Below are 19,666 nucleotides of genomic sequence, written 5' to 3'. Positions count from 1 at the left end.
CTGTGAATACTTTCCTGACGCTCAGTATTTGGTGTGACCGCCGTGTGCAGTGATAACTGCAGCTAAACATTTGTGGGAACTGCTGATCAGTCCTGTATATCCTAATTCCTCCATGCAGAACTGCTGATCAGTCCTGTATATCCTAATTCCTCCATGCACAACTGCTGATCAGTCCTGTATATCCTAATTCCTCCATGCACAACTGCTGATCAGTCCTGTATATCCTAATTCCTCCATGCACAACTGCTGATCAGTCCTGTATATCCTAATTCCGCCATGCACAACTGCTGATCAGTCCTGTATATCCTAATTCCTCCATGCACAACTGCTGATCAGTCCTGTATATCCTAATTCCTCCATGCACAACTGCTGATCAGTCCTGTATATCCTAATTCCTCCATGCACAACTGCTGATCAGTCCTGTATATCCTAATTCCTCCATGCAGAACTGCTGATCAGTCCTGTATATCCTAATTCCTCCATGCACAACTGCTGATCAGTCCTGTATATCCTAATTCCTCCATGCACAACTGCTGATCAGTCCTGTATATCCTAATTCCTCCATGCAGAACTGCTGATCAGTCCTGTATATCCTAATTCCTCCATGCAGAACTGCTGATCAGTCCTGTATATCCTAATTCCGCCATGCACAACTGCTGATCAGTCCTGTATATCCTAATTCCTCCATGCACAACTGCTGATCAGTCCTGTATATCCTAATTCCTCCATGCACAACTGCTGATCAGTCCTGTATATCCTAATTCCTCCATGCACAACTGCTGATCAGTCCTGTATATCCTAATTCCTCCATGCACAACTGCTGATCAGTCCTGTATATCCTAATTCCTCCATGCACAACTGCTGATCAGTCCTGTATATCCTAATTCCTCCATGCACAACTGCTGATCAGTCCTGTATATCCTAATTCCTCCATGCACAACTGCTGATCAGTCCTGTATATCCTAATTCCTCCATGCACAACTGCTGATCAGTCCTGTATATCCTAATTCCTCCATGCACAACTGCTTCACCTCCTGCATGTCGGTGGCTTTCCTCGCTTTACATCCTTCCACATTTCAGTCAGATTAAAGTCTTTGACTTGGCCTTTTGTGAATAATTACTTTGTTCCACTTTAAAGGGAACCTAAACTGAGAGGGATGTGGATGTTTCCTTTTAAACAATACCAGTTGCCTGGCAGTCCTGCTTATCTCTTTGGCTGCAGTAGTGTCTGAATCACACACCTGAAACAAGCATGCAGCTAATCCAGTCTGACTTCAGTCAGAGCACCTGATCTGCATGCTTGTTCAGGGGTTGTGGCTGAAAGTATTAGAGACACAGGATCAGCAGGAGAGCCGGGCAACTGGTATTATTTAAAAAGGAAAAAATCCATATCCTTCTCAGTTTAGCTTCCCTTTAACCATTCTTTGGTGGAACAACTTTTGTGTTTAGGACGTCTGTCAGGACCTCAGTTACTCACCATCCGGACCTCAGTAACCCACCGTCAAGACATCAGTTATTAACAGTCAGGACATCAGTTACTCACCATCAGGACGCCAGTTACTCACCATCAGGATGTCAGTTACTCACTGTCAGGATGTCAGTTATTCACAGTCAGGACGTCAGTTACTTACAGTCAGGAGGTCAGTTACTCACTGTCAGGATGTCAGTTACTCACTGTCAGGATGTCAGTTACTCACTGTCAGGATGTCAGTTACTCACTGTCAGGATGTCAGTTACTAACTCTCAGGACATCAGTTACTCACCAGTTGTTCACTTGTAGTAAAGTAAGGTTTGTCTGAGCTGCAATCTGCTTCTTCTCATCCTCTGTGGGGTACGGGTGCTGCAAGAGAGGGATATATGAGAACCCTCCTAACACAACTACACAAGGTACAGTCTCCGGGATGGGCGAGGCTAGCAGCCAGTCCATCACCAGACACTCTGCAGCCAGTCCATCACCAGACACTCTGCAGCCGGTCCATCACCAGACACTCTGCAGCCGGTCCATCACCAGACACTCTGCAGCCGGTCCATCACCAGACACTCTGCAGCCGGTCCATCACCAGACACTCTGCAGCCGGTCCATCACCAGACACTCTGCAGCCAGTCCATCACCAGACACTCTGCAGCCAGTCCATCACCAGACACTCTGCACCCAGTCCATCACCCCACACTCTGCAGCCGGTCCATCACTAGACACTCTGCAGCCAGTTCATCACCAGACACTCTGCAGCCAGTCCATCACCAGACACTCTGCAGCCAGTCCATCACCCCACACTCTGCAGCCAGTCCACCACCAGACACTCTGCAGCCAGTCCATCACCAGACACTCTGCAGCCGGTCCATCACCAGACACTCTGCAGCCGGTCCATCACCCCACACTCTGCAGCCGGTCCATCACCAGACACTCTGCAGCCAGTCCATCACCAGACACTCTGCAGCCAGTCCATCACTTCACACTCTGCAGCCAGTCCATCACCAGACACTCTGCAGCCAGTCCATCACCAGACACCCTGCAGTCAGTCCATCAGCAGACACCCTGCAGTCAGTCCATCACCAGACACCCTGCAGTCAGTCCATCACCAGACACTCTGCAGTCAGTCCATCATCAGACACCCTGCAGTCAGTCCATCACCAGACACTCTGCAGCAAGACCATCACCAGACACTCTGCAGCAAGACCATCACCAGACACTCTGCAGCAAGACCATCACCAGACACTCTGCAGCAAGACCATCACCAGACACTCTGCAGCAAGACCATCACCAGACACTCTGCAGCAAGATCATCACCAGACACTCTGCAGCCAGTCCATCACCAGGCACTCTGCAGCCAGTCCATCACCAGGCACTCTATAGTTAGTCCATCACCCTACACTCTGCAGCCAGTCCATCCCCAGACACTCTGCAGCCAGTTCATCACCAGACACTCTGCAGCCGGTCCATCACCAGACACTCTGCAGCCAGTCCATCACCCCACACTCTGCAGCCAGTCCATCACCAGACACTCTGCAGCCAGTCCATCACCAGACACTCTGCAGCCAGTCCATCACCAGACACCCTGCAGTCAGTCCATCAGCAGACACCCTGCAGTCAGTCCATCACCAGACACCCTGCAGTCAGTCCATCACCAGACACTCTGCAGTCAGTCCATCATCAGACACCCTGCAGTCAGTCCATCACCAGACACTCTGCAGCAAGACCATCACCAGACACTCTGCAGCAAGACCATCACCAGACACTCTGCAGCAAGACCATCACCAGACACTCTGCAGCAAGACCATCACCAGACACTCTGCAGCAAGACCATCACCAGACACTCTGCAGCAAGACCATCACCAGACACTCTGCAGCAAGACCATCACCAGACACTCTGCAGCCAGTCCATCACCAGGCACTCTGCAGCCAGTCCATCACCAGGCACTCTACAGTTAGTCCATCACCCTACACTCTGCAGCCAGTCCATCACCAGACACTCTGCAGCCAGTCCATCCCCAGACACTCTGCAGCCAGTTCATCACCAGACACTCTGCAGCCGGTCCATCACCAGACACTCTGCAGCCGGTCCATCACCAGACACTCTGCAGCCAGTCCATCATCAGACACTCTGCAGCCAGTCCATCACCCCACACTCTGCAGCCAGTCCATCACCAGACACTCTGCAGCCAGTCCATCACAAGACACTCTGCAGCCAGTCCATCACCAGACACCCTGCAGTCAGTCCATCAGCAGACACCCTGCAGTCAGTCCATCACCAGACACCCTGCAGTCAGTCCATCATCAGACACCCTGCAGTCAGTCCATCACCAGACACTCTGCAGCCAGTCCATCACCAGACACTCTGCAGCCAGTCCATCACTTCACACTCTGCAGCCAGTCCATCACCAGACACTCTGCAGCCAGTCCATCACCAGACACTCTGCAGCAAGACCATCACCAGACACTCTGCAGCCAGTCCATCACCAGGCACTCTACAGTTAGTCCATCACCCTACACTCTGCAGCCAGTCCATCACCAGACACTCTGCAGCCAGTCCATCACCAGACACTCTGCAGCCAGTTCATCACCAGACACTCTGCAGCCGGTCCATCACCAGACACCCTGCAGCCGGTCCATCACCAGACACTCTGCAGCCGGTCCATCACCAGACACTCTGCAGTCAGTCCATCACCCCACACTCTGCAGCCAGTCCATCACCAGACACACCACAGCCGGTCCATCACCAGACACTCTGCAGCCAGTCCATCACCAGACACTCTGCAGCTGGTCCATCACCCCACACTCTGCAGCCGGTCCATCACCAGACACTCTGCAGCCGGTCCATCACCCCACACTCTGCAGCCGGTCCATCACCAGACACTCTGCAGCCGGTCCATCACCAGACACTCTGCAGCCGGTCCATCACCAGACGCTCTGCAGTCAGTCCATCACCAGACACTCTGCAGTCAGTCCATCACCAGACACTCTGCAGCCAGTCCATCACCAGACACTCTGCAGCCAGTCCATCACAAGACACTCTGCAGCCAGTCCATCACCAGACACCCTGCAGTCAGTCCATCAGCAGACACCCTGCAGTCAGTCCATCACCAGACACCCTGCAGTCAGTCCATCATCAGACACCCTGCAGTCAGTCCATCACCAGACACTCTGCAGCCAGTCCATCACCAGACACTCTGCAGCCAGTCCATCACTTCACACTCTGCAGCCAGTCCATCACCAGACACTCTGCAGCCAGTCCATCACCAGACACTCTGCAGCAAGACCATCACCAGACACTCTGCAGCCAGTCCATCACCAGGCACTCTACAGTTAGTCCATCACCCTACACTCTGCAGCCAGTCCATCACCAGACACTCTGCAGCCAGTCCATCCCCAGACACTCTGCAGCCAGTTCATCACCAGACACTCTGCAGCCGGTCCATCACCAGACACCCTGCAGCCGGTCCATCACCAGACACTCTGCAGCCGGTCCATCACCAGACACTCTGCAGTCAGTCCATCACCCCACACTCTGCAGCCAGTCCATCACCAGACACACCACAGCCGGTCCATCACCAGACACTCTGCAGCCAGTCCATCACCAGACACTCTGCAGCTGGTCCATCACCCCACACTCTGCAGCCGGTCCATCACCAGACACTCTGCAGCCGGTCCATCACCCCACACTCTGCAGCCGGTCCATCACCAGACACTCTGCAGCCGGTCCATCACCAGACACTCTGCAGCCAGTCCATCACCCCACACTCTGCAGCCGGTCCATCACCAGACGCTCTGCAACCAGTCCATCACCAGACACTCTGCAGTCAGTCCATCACCAGACACTCTGCAGCCAGTCCATCACCAGACACACTACAGCCGGTCCATCACCAGACACTCTGCAGCCAGTCCATCACCAGACACTCTGCAGCCAGTCCATCACCAGACACTCTGCAGCCAGTCCATCACCAGACACTCTGCAGCCAGTCCATCACCAGACACTCTGCAGCCAGTCCATCACCAGACACTCTGCAGCCAGTCCATCACCAGACACTCTGCAGCCGGTCCATCACCAGACACTCTGCAGCCAGTCCATCACCAGACACTCTGCAGTCAGTCCATCACCAGACACTCTGCAGCCGGTCCATCTCCAGACACTCTGCTGCCGGTCCATCACCAGACACTCTGCAGCCGGTCCATCACCAGACACTCTGCAGCCGGTCCATCACCCCACACTCTGCAGCCGGTCCATCACCAGACACTCTGCAGCCGGTCCATCACCAGACACTCTGCAGCCAGTCCATCACCCCACACTCTGCAGCCGGTCCATCACCAGACGCTCTGCAACCAGTCCATCACCAGACACTCTGCAGTCAGTCCATCACCAGACACTCTGCAGCCAGTCCATCACCAGACACACTACAGCCGGTCCATCACCAGACACTCTGCAGCCAGTCCATCACCAGACACTCTGCAGCCAGTCCATCACCAGACACTCTGCAGCCAGTCCATCACCAGGCACTCTGCAGCCAGTCCATCACCAGACACTCTGCAGCCAGTCCATCACCAGACACTCTGCAGCCAGTCCATCACCAGACACTCTGCAGCCGGTCCATCACCAGACACTCTGCAGCCAGTCCATCACCAGACACTCTGCAGTCAGTCCATCACCAGACACTCTGCAGCCGGTCCATCTCCAGACACTCTGCTGCCGGTCCATCACCAGACACTCTGCAGCCGGTCCATCACCAGACACTCTGCAGCCAGTCCATCACCCCACACTCTGCAGCCGGTCCATCACCAGACACTCTGCAACCAGTCCATCACCAGACTCTCTGCAGTCAGTCCATCTCCAGACACTCTGCAGCCAGTCCATTACCCCACACTCTGCAGCCGGTCCATCACCAGACACTCTGCAACCAGTCCATCACCAGACACTCTGCAGTCAGTCCATCACCAGACACTCTGCAGCCGGTCCATCACCAGACACTCTGCAGCCGGTCCAACCCCAGACACTCTGCAGCCGGTCCATCCCCAGACACTCTGCAACCAGTCCATCACCAGACACTCTGCAGTCAGTCCATCTCCAGACACTCTGCAGCCAGTCCATCACCAGACACTCTGCAGCCAGTCCATCACCCCACACTCTGCAGCCAGTCCATCACCCCACACTCTGCAGCCGGTCCATCACCAGACACTCTGCAGCCAGTTCATCACCAGACACTCTGCAGCCAGTCCATCACCAGACACTCTGCAGCCAGTCCATCACCCCACACTCTGCAGCCAGTCCACCACCAGACACTCTGCAGCCAGTCCATCACCAGACACTCTGCAGCCGGTCCATCACCAGACACTCTGCAGCCGGTCCATCACCCCACACTCTGCAGCCGGTCCATCACCAGACACTCTGCAGCCAGTCCATCACCAGACATTCTGCAGCCAGTCCATCACTTCACACTCTGCAGCCAGTCCATCACCAGACACTCTGCAGCCAGTCCATCACCAGACACCCTGCAGTCAGTCCATCACCAGACACCCTGCAGTCAGTCCATCACCAGACACCCTGCAGTCAGTCCATCACCAGACACTCTGCAGTCAGTCCATCATCAGACACCCTGCAGTCAGTCCATCACCAGACACTCTGCAGCAAGACCATCACCAGACACTCTGCAGCAAGACCATCACCAGACACTCTGCAGCAAGACCATCACCAGACACTCTGCAGCAAGACCATCACCAGACACTCTGCAGCAAGACCATCACCAGACACTCTGCAGCCAGTCCATCACCAGGCACTCTGCAGCCAGTCCATCACCAGGCACTCTATAGTTAGTCCATCACCCTACACTCTGCAGCCAGTCCATCCCCAGACACTCTGCAGCCAGTTCATCACCAGACACTCTGCAGCCGGTCCATCACCAGACACTCTGCAGCCAGTCCATCATCAGAAACTCTGCAGCCAGTCCATCACCCCACACTCTGCAGCCAGTCCATCACCAGACACTCTGCAGCCAGTCCATCACCAGACACTCTGCAGCCAGTCCATCACCAGACACCCTGCAGTCAGTCCATCAGCAGACACCCTGCAGTCAGTCCATCACCAGACACCCTGCAGTCAGTCCATCACCAGACACTCTGCAGTCAGTCCATCATCAGACACCCTGCAGTCAGTCCATCACCAGACACTCTGCAGCAAGACCATCACCAGACACTCTGCAGCAAGACCATCACCAGACACTCTGCAGCAAGACCATCACCAGACACTCTGCAGCAAGACCATCACCAGACACTCTGCAGCAAGACCATCACCAGACACTCTGCAGCAAGACCATCACCAGACACTCTGCAGCAAGACCATCACCAGACACTCTGCAGCAAGACCATCACCAGACACTCTGCAGCCAGTCCATCACCAGGCACTCTGCAGCCAGTCCATCACCAGGCACTCTACAGTTAGTCCATCACCCTACACTCTGCAGCCAGTCCATCACCAGACACTCTGCAGCCAGTCCATCCCCAGACACTCTGCAGCCAGTTCATCACCAGACACTCTGCAGCCAGTTCATCACCAGACACTCTGCAGCCGGTCCATCACCAGACACTCTGCAGCCGGTCCATCACCAGACACTCTGCAGCCAGTCCATCATCAGACACTCTGCAGCCAGTCCATCACCCCACACTCTGCAGCCAGTCCATCACCAGACACTCTGCAGCCAGTCCATCACCAGACACTCTGCAGCCAGTCCATCACCAGACACCCTGCAGTCAGTCCATCAGCAGACACCCTGCAGTCAGTCCATCACCAGACACCCTGCAGTCAGTCCATCATCAGACACCCTGCAGTCAGTCCATCACCAGACACTCTGCAGCCAGTCCATCACCAGACACTCTGCAGCCAGTCCATCACTTCACACTCTGCAGCCAGTCCATCACCAGACACTCTGCAGCCAGTCCATCACCAGACACTCTGCAGCCAGTCCATCACCAGACACTCTGCAGCAAGACCATCACCAGACACTCTGCAGCCAGTCCATCACCAGGCACTCTACAGTTAGTCCATCACCCTACACTCTGCAGCCAGTCCATCACCAGACACTCTGCAGCCAGTCCATCCCCAGACACTCTGCAGCCAGTTCATCACCAGACACTCTGCAGCCGGTCCATCACCAGACACCCTGCAGCCGGTCCATCACCAGACACTCTGCAGCCGGTCCATCACCAGACACTCTGCAGCCGGTCCATCACCAGACACTCTGCAGACGGTCCATCCCCAGACACTCTGCAGCCAGTCCATCACCAGACACTCTGCAGTTAGTCCATCACCAGACACTCTGCAGCCAGTCCATCACCCCACACTCTGCAGCCAGTCCATCACCAGACACACCACAGCCGATCCATCACCAGACACTCTGCAGCCAGTCCATCACCAGACACTCTGCAGCTGGTCCATCACCCCACACTCTGCAGCCGGTCCATCACCAGACACTCTGCAGCCGGTCCATCACCCCACACTCTGCAGCCGGTCCATCACCAGACACTCTGCAGCCGGTCCATCACCAGACACTCTGCAGCCAGTCCATCACCCCACACTCTGCAGCCGGTCCATCACCAGACGCTCTGCAACCAGTCCATCACCAGACACTCTGCAGTCAGTCCATCACCAGACACTCTGCAGCCAGTCCATCACCAGACACACTACAGCCGGTCCATCACCAGACACTCTGCAGCCAGTCCATCACCAGACACTCTGCAGCCAGTCCATCACCAGACACTCTGCAGCCAGTCCATCACCAGACACTCTGCAGCCAGTCCATCACCAGACACTCTGCAGCCAGTCCATCACCAGACACTCTGCAGCCAGTCCATCACCAGACACTCTGCAGCTGGTCCATCACCAGACACTCTGCAGCCAGTCCATCACCAGACACTCTGCAGTCAGTCCATCACCCCACACTCTGCAGCCAGTCCATCACTAGACACTCTGCAGCCAGTCCATCACCAGACACACTACAGCCGGTCCATCACCAGACACTCTGCAGCCTGTCCATCACCAGACACTCTGCAGCCGGTCCATCACCAGACACTCTGCAGCCGGTCCATCACCAGACACTCTGCAGCCGGTCCATCACCAGACACTCTGCAGCCGGTCCATCACCCCACACTCTGCAGCCGGTCCATCTCCAGACACTCTGCAGCCGGTCCATCACCAGACACTCTGCAGCCAGTCCATCACCAGACACTCTGCAGCCAGTCCATCACCAGACACTCTGCAGCCAGTCCATCACCAGACACTCTGCAGCCGGTCCATCACCAGACACTCTGCAGCCGGTCCATCACCAGACACTCTGCAGCCGGTCCATCACCAGACACTCTGCAGTCAGTCCATCACCAGACACTCTGCAGCCGGTCCATCTCCAGACACTCTGCAGCCGGTCCATCTCCAGACACTCTGCTGCCGGTCCATCACCAGACACTCTGCAGCCGGTCCATCACCAGACACTCTGCAGCCGGTCCATCACCAGACACTCTGCAGCCAGTCCATCACCCCACACTCTGCAGCCGGTCCATCACCAGACACTCTGCAACCAGTCCATCACCAGACTCTCTGCAGTCAGTCCATCTCCAGACACTCTGCAGCCAGTCCATTACCCCACACTCTGCAGCCGGTCCATCACCAGACACTCTGCAACCAGTCCATCACCAGACACTCTGCAGCAAGACCATCACCAGACACTCTGCAGCAAGACCATCACCAGACACTCTGCAGCAAGACCATCACCAGACACTCTGCAGCAAGACCATCACCAGACACTCTGCAGCAAGACCATCACCAGACACTCTGCAGCCAGTCCATCACTTCACACTCTGCAGCCAGTCCATCACCAGACACTCTGCAGCCAGTCCATCACCAGACACCCTGCAGTCAGTCCATCATCAGACACCCTGCAGTCAGTCCATCACCAGACACTCTGCAGCAAGACCATCACCAGACACTCTGCAGCAAGACCATCACCAGACACTCTGCAGCAAGACCATCACCAGACACTCTGCAGCAAGACCATCACCAGACACTCTGCAGCAAGACCATCACCAGACACTCTGCAGCAAGACCATCACCAGACACTCTGCAGCAAGACCATCACCAGACACTCTGCAGCAAGACCATCACCAGACACTCTGCAGCCAGTCCATCACCAGGCACTCTGCAGCCAGTCCATCACCAGGCACTCTGCAGCCAGTCCATCACCCTACACTCTGCAGCCAGTCCATCCCCAGACACTCTGCAGCCAGTTCATCACCAGACACTCTGCAGCTGGTCCATCACCAGACACTCTGCAGCCAGTCCATCATCAGACACTCTGCAGCCAGTCCATCACCCCACACTCTGCAGCCAGTCCATCACCAGACACTCTGCAGCCAGTCCATCACCAGACACTCTGCAGCCAGTCCATCACCAGACACCCTGCAGTCAGTCCATCAGCAGACACCCTGCAGTCAGTCCATCACCAGACACTCTGCAGCCAGTCCATCACCAGGCACTCTACAGTTAGTCCATCACCCTACACTCTGCAGCCAGTCCATCACCAGACACTCTGCAGCCAGTCCATCCCCAGACACTCTGCAGCCAGTTCATCACCAGACACTCTGCAGCCAGTTCATCACCAGACACTCTGCAGCCAGTTCATCACCAGACACTCTGCAGCCGGTCCATCACCAGACACTCTGCAGCCGGTCCATCACCAGACACTCTGCAGCCAGTCCATCATCAGACACTCTGCAGCCAGTCCATCACCCCACACTCTGCAGCCAGTCCATCACCAGACACTCTGCAGCCAGTCCATCACCAGACACTCTGCAGCCAGTCCATCAGCAGACACCCTGCAGTCAGTCCATCACCAGACACCCTGCAGTCAGTCCATCACCAGACACCCTGCAGTCAGTCCATCATCAGACACCCTGCAGTCAGTCCATCACCAGACACTCTGCAGCCAGTCCATCACCAGACACTCTGCAGCCAGTCCATCACTTCACACTCTGCAGCCAGTCCATCACCAGACACTCTGCAGCCAGTCCATCACCAGACACTCTGCAGCAAGACCATCACCAGACACTCTGCAGCCAGTCCATCACCAGGCACTCTACAGTTAGTCCATCACCCTACACTCTGCAGCCAGTCCATCACCAGACACTCTGCAGCCAGTCCATCCCCAGACACTCTGCAGCCAGTTCATCACCAGACACTCTGCAGCCGGTCCATCACCAGACACCCTGCAGCCGGTCCATCACCAGACACTCTGCAGCCGGTCCATCACCAGACACTCTGCAGCCGGTCCATCACCAGACACTCTGCAGACGGTCCATCCCCAGACACTCTGCAGCCAGTCCATCACCAGACACTCTGCAGTTAGTCCATCACCAGACACTCTGCAGCCAGTCCATCACCCCACACTCTGCAGCCAGTCCATCACCAGACACACCACAGCCGGTCCATCACCAGACACTCTGCAGCCAGTCCATCACCAGACACTCTGCAGCTGGTCCATCACCCCACACTCTGCAGCCGGTCCATCACCAGACACTCTGCAGCCGGTCCATCACCCCACACTCTGCAGCCGGTCCATCACCAGACACTCTGCAGCCGGTCCATCACCAGACACTCTGCAGCCGGTCCATCACCCCACACTCTGCAGCCGGTCCATCACCAGACGCTCTGCAACCAGTCCATCACCAGACACTCTGCAGTCAGTCCATCACCAGACACTCTGCAGCCAGTCCATCACCAGACACACTACAGCCGGTCCATCACCAGACACTCTGCAGCCGGTCCATCACCAGACACTCTGCAGCCAGTCCATCACCAGACACTCTGCAGCCAGTCCATCACCAGACACTCTGCAGCCAGTCCATCACCAGACACTCTGCAGCCAGTCCATCACCAGACACTCTGCAGCTGGTCCATCACCAGACACTCTGCAGCCAGTCCATCACCAGACACTCTGCAGTCAGTCCATCACCCCACACTCTGCAGCCAGTCCATCACTAGACACTCTGCAGCCAGTCCATCACCAGACACACTACAGCCGGTCCATCACCAGACACTCTGCAGCCTGTCCATCACCAGACACTCTGCAGCCGGTCCATCACCAGACACTCTGCAGCCGGTCCATCACCAGACACTCTGCAGCCGGTCCATCACCAGACACTCTGCAGCCAGTCCATCACCAGACACTCTGCAGCCAGTCCATCACCAGACACTCTGCAGCCAGTCCATCCCCAGACACTCTGCAGCCAGTCCATCACCAGACACTCTGCAGCCAGTCCATCACCAGACACTCTGCAGCCAGTCCATCACCCCACACTCTGCAGCCAGTCCATCACCAGACACTCTGCAGCCAGTCCATCACCAGACACTCTGCAGCCAGTCCATCAGCAGACACCCTGCAGTCAGTCCATCACCAGACACCCTGCAGTCAGTCCATCACCAGACACCCTGCAGTCAGTCCATCATCAGACACCCTGCAGTCAGTCCATCACCAGACACTCTGCAGCCAGTCCATCACCAGACACTCTGCAGCCAGTCCATCACTTCACACTCTGCAGCCAGTCCATCACCAGACACTCTGCAGCCAGTCCATCACCAGACACTCTGCAGCAAGACCATCACCAGACACTCTGCAGCCAGTCCATCACCAGGCACTCTACAGTTAGTCCATCACCCTACACTCTGCAGCCAGTCCATCACCAGACACTCTGCAGCCAGTCCATCCCCAGACACTCTGCAGCCAGTTCATCACCAGACACTCTGCAGCCGGTCCATCACCAGACACCCTGCAGCCGGTCCATCACCAGACACTCTGCAGCCGGTCCATCACCAGACACTCTGCAGCCGGTCCATCACCAGACACTCTGCAGACGGTCCATCCCCAGACACTCTGCAGCCAGTCCATCACCAGACACTCTGCAGTTAGTCCATCACCAGACACTCTGCAGCCAGTCCATCACCCCACACTCTGCAGCCAGTCCATCACCAGACACACCACAGCCGGTCCATCACCAGACACTCTGCAGCCAGTCCATCACCAGACACTCTGCAGCTGGTCCATCACCCCACACTCTGCAGCCGGTCCATCACCAGACACTCTGCAGCCGGTCCATCACCCCACACTCTGCAGCCGGTCCATCACCAGACACTCTGCAGCCGGTCCATCACCAGACACTCTGCAGCCGGTCCATCACCCCACACTCTGCAGCCGGTCCATCACCAGACGCTCTGCAACCAGTCCATCACCAGACACTCTGCAGTCAGTCCATCACCAGACACTCTGCAGCCAGTCCATCACCAGACACACTACAGCCGGTCCATCACCAGACACTCTGCAGCCGGTCCATCACCAGACACTCTGCAGCCAGTCCATCACCAGACACTCTGCAGCCAGTCCATCACCAGACACTCTGCAGCCAGTCCATCACCAGACACTCTGCAGCCAGTCCATCACCAGACACTCTGCAGCTGGTCCATCACCAGACACTCTGCAGCCAGTCCATCACCAGACACTCTGCAGTCAGTCCATCACCCCACACTCTGCAGCCAGTCCATCACTAGACACTCTGCAGCCAGTCCATCACCAGACACACTACAGCCGGTCCATCACCAGACACTCTGCAGCCTGTCCATCACCAGACACTCTGCAGCCGGTCCATCACCAGACACTCTGCAGCCGGTCCATCACCAGACACTCTGCAGCCGGTCCATCACCAGACACTCTGCAGCCAGTCCATCACCAGACACTCTGCAGCCAGTCCATCACCAGACACTCTGCAGCCAGTCCATCCCCAGACACTCTGCAGCCAGTCCATCACCAGACACTCTGCAGCCAGTCCATCACCAGACACTCTGCAGCCGGTCCATCACCCCACACTCTGCAGCCGGTCCATCTCCAGACACTCTGCAGCCGGTCCATCACCAGACACTCTGCAGCCAGTCCATCACCAGACACTCTGCAGCCAGTCCATCACCAGACACTCTGCAGCCAGTCCATCACCAGACACTCTGCAGCCAGTCCATCACCAGACACTCTGCAGCCAGTCCATCACCAGACACTCTGCAGCCAGTCCATCACCAGACACTCTGCAGCCGGTCCATCTCCAGACACTCTGCAGCCAGTCCATCACCAGACACTCTGCAGCCAGTCCATCACCAGACACTCTGCAGCCAGTCCATCACCAGACACTCTGCAGCCGGTCCATCTCCAGACACTCTGCTGCCGGTCCATCACCAGACACTCTGCAGCCGGTCCATCACCAGACACTCTGCAGCCAGTCCATCACCCCACACTCTGCAGCCGGTCCATCACCAGACACTCTGCAACCAGTCCATCACCAGACTCTCTGCAGTCAGTCTATCTCCAGACACTCTGCAGCCAGTCCATTACCCCACACTCTGCAGCCGGTCCATCACCAGACACTCTGCAACCAGTCCATCACCAGACACTCTGCAGTCATTCCATCTCCAGACACTCTGCAGCCAGTCCATCACCCCACACTCTGCAGCCGGTCCATCCCCAGACACTCTGCAACCAGTCCATCACCAGACACTCTGCAGTCAGTCCATCTCCAGACACTCTGCAGCCAGTCCATCACCAGACACTCTGCAGCCAGTCCATCACCCCACACTCTGCAGCCAGTCCATCACCAGACACTCTGCAGTCAGTCCATCACCCCACACTCTGCAGCCAGTCCATCACCAGACACCCTGCAGTCAGTCCATCACCAGACACTCTGCAGTCAGTCCATCTCCAGACACTCTGCAGTCAGTCCATCACCAGACACTCTGCAGCCAGTCCATCACCCCACACTCTGCAGCCAGTCCATCACCAGACACTCTGCAGTCAGTCCATCACCCCACACTCTGCAGCCGGTCCATCCCCAGACACTCTGCAACCAGTCCATCTCCAGACACTCTGCAGCCAGTCCATCACCAGACACTCTGCAGCCAGTCCATCACCAGACACTCTGCAGCCAGTCCATCCCCAGACACTCTGCAGCCGGTCCATCACCAGACACTCTGCAGCCGGTCCATCACCAGACACTCTGCAGCCGGTCCATCACCAGACACACTACAGCCAGTCCATCCCCAGACACTCTGCAGCCGGTCCATCACCAGACACTCTGCAGTCAGTCCATCTCCAGACACTCTGCAGCCAGTCCATCACCAGACACTCTGCAGCCGGTCCATCACCAGACACTCTGCAGCCAGTCCATCACCAGACACTCTGCAGTCAGTCCATCACCCCACACTCTGCAGCCAGTCCATCACTAGACACTCTGCAGCCAGTCCATCACCAGACACACTACAGCCGGTCCATCACCAGACACTCTGCAGCCTGTCCATCACCAGACACTCTGCAGCCGGTCCATCACCAGACACTCTGCAGCCGGTCCATCACCAGACACTCTGCAGCCGGTCCATCACCAGACACTCTGCAGCCAGTCCATCACCAGACACTCTGCAGCCAGTCCATCCCCAGACACTCTGCAGCCAGTCCATCCCCAGACACTCTGCAGCCAGTCCATCACCAGACACTCTGCAGCCAGTCCATCACCAGACACTCTGCAGCCGGTCCATCACCCCACACTCTGCAGCCGGTCCATCTCCAGACACTCTGCAGCCGGTCCATCACCAGACACTCTGCAGCCAGTCCATCACCAGACACTCTGCAGCCAGTCCATCACCAGACACTCTGCAGCCAGTCCATCACCAGACACTCTGCAGCCAGTCCATCACCAGACACTCTGCAGCCAGTCCATCACCAGACACTCTGCAGCCGGTCCATCACCAGACACTCTGCAGCCGGTCCATCACCAGACACTCTGCAGCCAGTCCATCACCAGACACTCTGCAGCCAGTCCATCACCAGACACTCTGCAGCCAGTCCATCACCAGACACTCTGCAGCCGGTCCATCACCAGACACTCTGCAGCCAGTCCATCACCAGACACTCTGCAGTCAGTCCATCACCAGACACTCTGCAGCCGGTCCATCACCCCACACTCTGCAGCCAGTCCATCACCAGACACTCTGCAGCCAGTCCATCACCCCACACTCTGCAGCCGGTCCATCACCAGACACACTACAGCCAGTCCATCCCTAGACACTCTGCAGCCGGTCCATCACCAGACACTCTGCAGCCAGTCCATCACCAGACACTCTGCAGCCAGTCCATCACCTCACACTCTGCAGTCATTCAATCTTCCTGCAGCTAGGAATAGAGAGGCAGTCTCTCACCCCGATATGCTGGAAAAGCCAGGACCTCATCACATTGGTGGCTTGTTTGGGGAGGACTCCACGCTTGTTCTTTCCAGAGCCGTCATCGGAGTGTAATAAGCCCAAGTCCTGACTGAGCTGTAGCTGTAACTGAACAGAAGAGGAAGAAGACAGCTACTGGCTTGAAACATGGAAGTATTGACTATGGAAAGTATGAGACAGAACCATATAGAGACAAAGCCTGAACCATGTGTGGATACACAGGAGAGACAGAGAAAAGACTGAACCATGCAAAAATGTAGCAGGAGGGAGGAGCCTGCTAGTAGGACTGAACCATACAGAAATAAAGGCTACTAGGACTGAAAAATGCTGAAATACAGCAGGAGGGAGGGGCCTGCTACTAGGAGTGAACCATGCAGAAATACAGAGAGGTGGGAGGGGCCTGCTACTAGGAGTGAACCATGCAGAAATACAGAGAGGTGGGAGGGGCCTGATACTAGGACTGAGCCATGCAGAAATACAGAGAGGAGGGAGGAGCCTGCTACTAGGACTGAAAAATGCTGAAATACAGCAGGAGGGAGGGGCCTGCTACTAGGACTGAACCATGCAGAAATACAGAGAGGTGGGAGGGGCCTGATACTAGGACTGAGCCATGCAGAAATACAGAGAGGAGGGAGGAGCCTGCTAATAGGACTGAGCCACACAGAAATACAGTGGGGAGGGAGGAGCCTGTTACTAGGACTAAACCATGCAGAAATGAAGAGAAAGAATACATGGAATAGGAGCAGCAGAGATTTATGCCGTGTACCATAGTGTAGCCTTACCTGGGAGTTCTGGATGCGGATGTTGGCAGGGGATATAGCTTGCGCCACCACTTGTCCTTGTGGGGTGACAACAGTAACTGGCTGGTACACAGTACCACCTGGAGGCAGGAAGGGATATAACACTCAGGATATGTTCTACTGGCCCTCACCATGGAAAAGCTTTAATTCATTCCTACCAGCCACAGTTGCAACGGCGACATTTCCTTGCTGGATGGCAGAAGCCGGGACCATAATTCCCTGGGGGCTGAGGGCTCCACTGAGGCCACTCTGCAAATGTGGAACAGAGAAACATTCAGAGGGGCAGTGATCGGGTCTGATAATACAGGCAGTAGCAGTGTTAGGCCAGAGCTGCAGCCACTAGGGGGTGCTCTATAGGCAGTAGCAGTGCTAGGCCAGAGCTGCAGCCACTAGGGGGCGCCCTATAGGCAGTAGCAGTGTAAGGCCAGAGCTGCAGCCACTAGGGGGGGCTCTATAGGCAGTAGCAGTGTTAGGCTAGAGCTGCAGCCACTAGGGGGCGCTCTATAGGCAGTAGCAGTGCTAGGCCAGAGCTGCAGCCACTAGGGGGTGCTCTATAGGCAGTAGCAGTGCTAGGCCAGAGCTGCAGCCACTAGGGGGGGCTCTATAGGCAGTAGCAGTGCTAGGCCAGAGCTGCAGCCACTAGGGGGAGCTCTATAGGCAGTAGCAGTGTTAGGCCAGAGCTGCAGCCACTAGGGGGAGCTCTATAGGCAGTAGCAGTGCTAGGCCGGAGCTGCAGCCACTAGGGGGTGCTCTATAGGCAGTAGCAGTGCTAGGCCGGAGCTGCAGCCACTAGGGGGCGCTCTATAGGCAGTAGCAGTGTTAGGCCGGAGCTGCAGCCCCTAGGGAGCGCTCTATAAGCAGTAGCAGTGTTAGGCCAGAGCTGCAGCCACTAGGGGACACTCTATAGGCAGTAGCAGTGTTAGGCCAGAGCTGCAGCCACTAGAGGGAGTTCTATAGGCAGTAGCAGTGTTAGGCCAGAGCTGCAGCCACTAGGGGGTGCTCTATAGGCAGTAGCAGTGCTAGGCCGGAGCTGCAGCCACTAGGGGGTGCTCTATAGGCAGTAGCAGTGTTAGGCCAGAGCTGCAGCCACTAGGGGGGGCTCTATAGGCAGTAGCAGTGTTAGGCCAGAGCTGTAGCCACTAGGGGGAGCTCTATAGGCAGTAGCAGTGTTAGGCCAGAGCTGCAGCCACCAGGGGGTGCTCTATAGGCAGTAGCAGTGCTAGGCCGGAGCTGAAGCCACTAGGGGGCGCTCTATAGGCAGTAGCAGTGTTAGGCCGGAGCTGCAGCCACTAGGGGGTGCTCTATAGGCAGTAGCAGTGTTAGGCCAGAACTGCAGCCACTAGGGGGGGCTCTATAGGCAGTAGCAGTGTTAGGCCAGAGCTGTAGCCACTAGGGGGAGCTCTATAGGCAGTAGCAGTGTTAGGCCGGAGCAGCAGCCCCTAGGGAGCGCTCTATAGGCAGTAGCAGTGTTAGGCCAGAGCTGCAGCCACTAGAGGGAGTTCTATAGGCAGTAGCAGTGTTAGGCCAGAGCTGCAGGCACTAGAGGGAGTTCTATAGGCAGTAGCAGTGTTAGGCCAGAGCTGCAGCCACTAGGGGGCGCTCTATAGGCAGTAGCAGTGTTAGGCCAGAGCTGCAGCCACTAGGGGGCGCTCTATAGGCAGTAGCAGTATTAAGGAGTCTTGCCCAAGGTCTCCTAACTAAATAGGTGCTGGCTTACTCAACTGCAAGAGCCAAGATTAGAACCCAGGTCTCCTGTACACTATCCAGCCACTGCTAAACACGACTATCAGAAGACTGAGGAACAATTACTACAGTCGCCAGTAGTGTACGGCCCTGCAGAGGTGAGGGGGAAATGACTACCTACACAGGACAGTGCAGTCCTGCTGAGGGCCTGAAGGTCAGAGCCGGCCGTTGGGGGTAGCAAGTGGGGCGATCGCCCCAGGCCCCGCGCTTGAAGAGGCCCCGCACCCCCTGCAGTGCTGAGGAGAGCAGGCATAGTTGTTAAAACTCACGTGTCTTCACGGATGCTCACAGCCACCATCTATTTCCTCTCCCAGTATCTGTGTATTGGTAACAGCGCCCCCTGGG

The 19,666-nt window shown here is 56.3% G+C and overlaps 1 protein-coding gene across 2 annotated transcripts in view; it reads right to left on the bottom strand.

Annotated features, from left to right (window-relative positions):
- Positions 1 to 19,666, bottom strand: part of PKNOX1 (PBX/knotted 1 homeobox 1) — an 87,873-nt gene that overhangs the window by 6,299 nt on the left and 61,908 nt on the right. For both annotated transcript variants that reach the window (XM_068266330.1, XM_068266331.1), the window contains exons 6-9: positions 17,737 to 17,827; positions 17,561 to 17,658; positions 16,758 to 16,886; positions 1,764 to 1,840 (exon numbers count right to left, since the gene is read on the bottom strand). In XM_068266330.1, the coding sequence (XP_068122431.1) occupies positions 1,764 to 1,840; positions 16,758 to 16,886; positions 17,561 to 17,658; positions 17,737 to 17,827 (395 nt within the window). The remainder of the gene's footprint in view (positions 1 to 1,763; positions 1,841 to 16,757; positions 16,887 to 17,560; positions 17,659 to 17,736; positions 17,828 to 19,666) is intronic.

The sequence above is a fragment of the Hyperolius riggenbachi genome, chromosome 2 (assembly GCF_040937935.1).
Source record: "Hyperolius riggenbachi isolate aHypRig1 chromosome 2, aHypRig1.pri, whole genome shotgun sequence".
In the NCBI taxonomy this organism is placed as follows: domain Eukaryota; kingdom Metazoa; phylum Chordata; class Amphibia; order Anura; family Hyperoliidae; genus Hyperolius; species Hyperolius riggenbachi.
The sequence above is the reverse complement of the archived record's forward strand: the minus strand, read 5'-3'. Positions and strand labels throughout refer to the sequence as shown.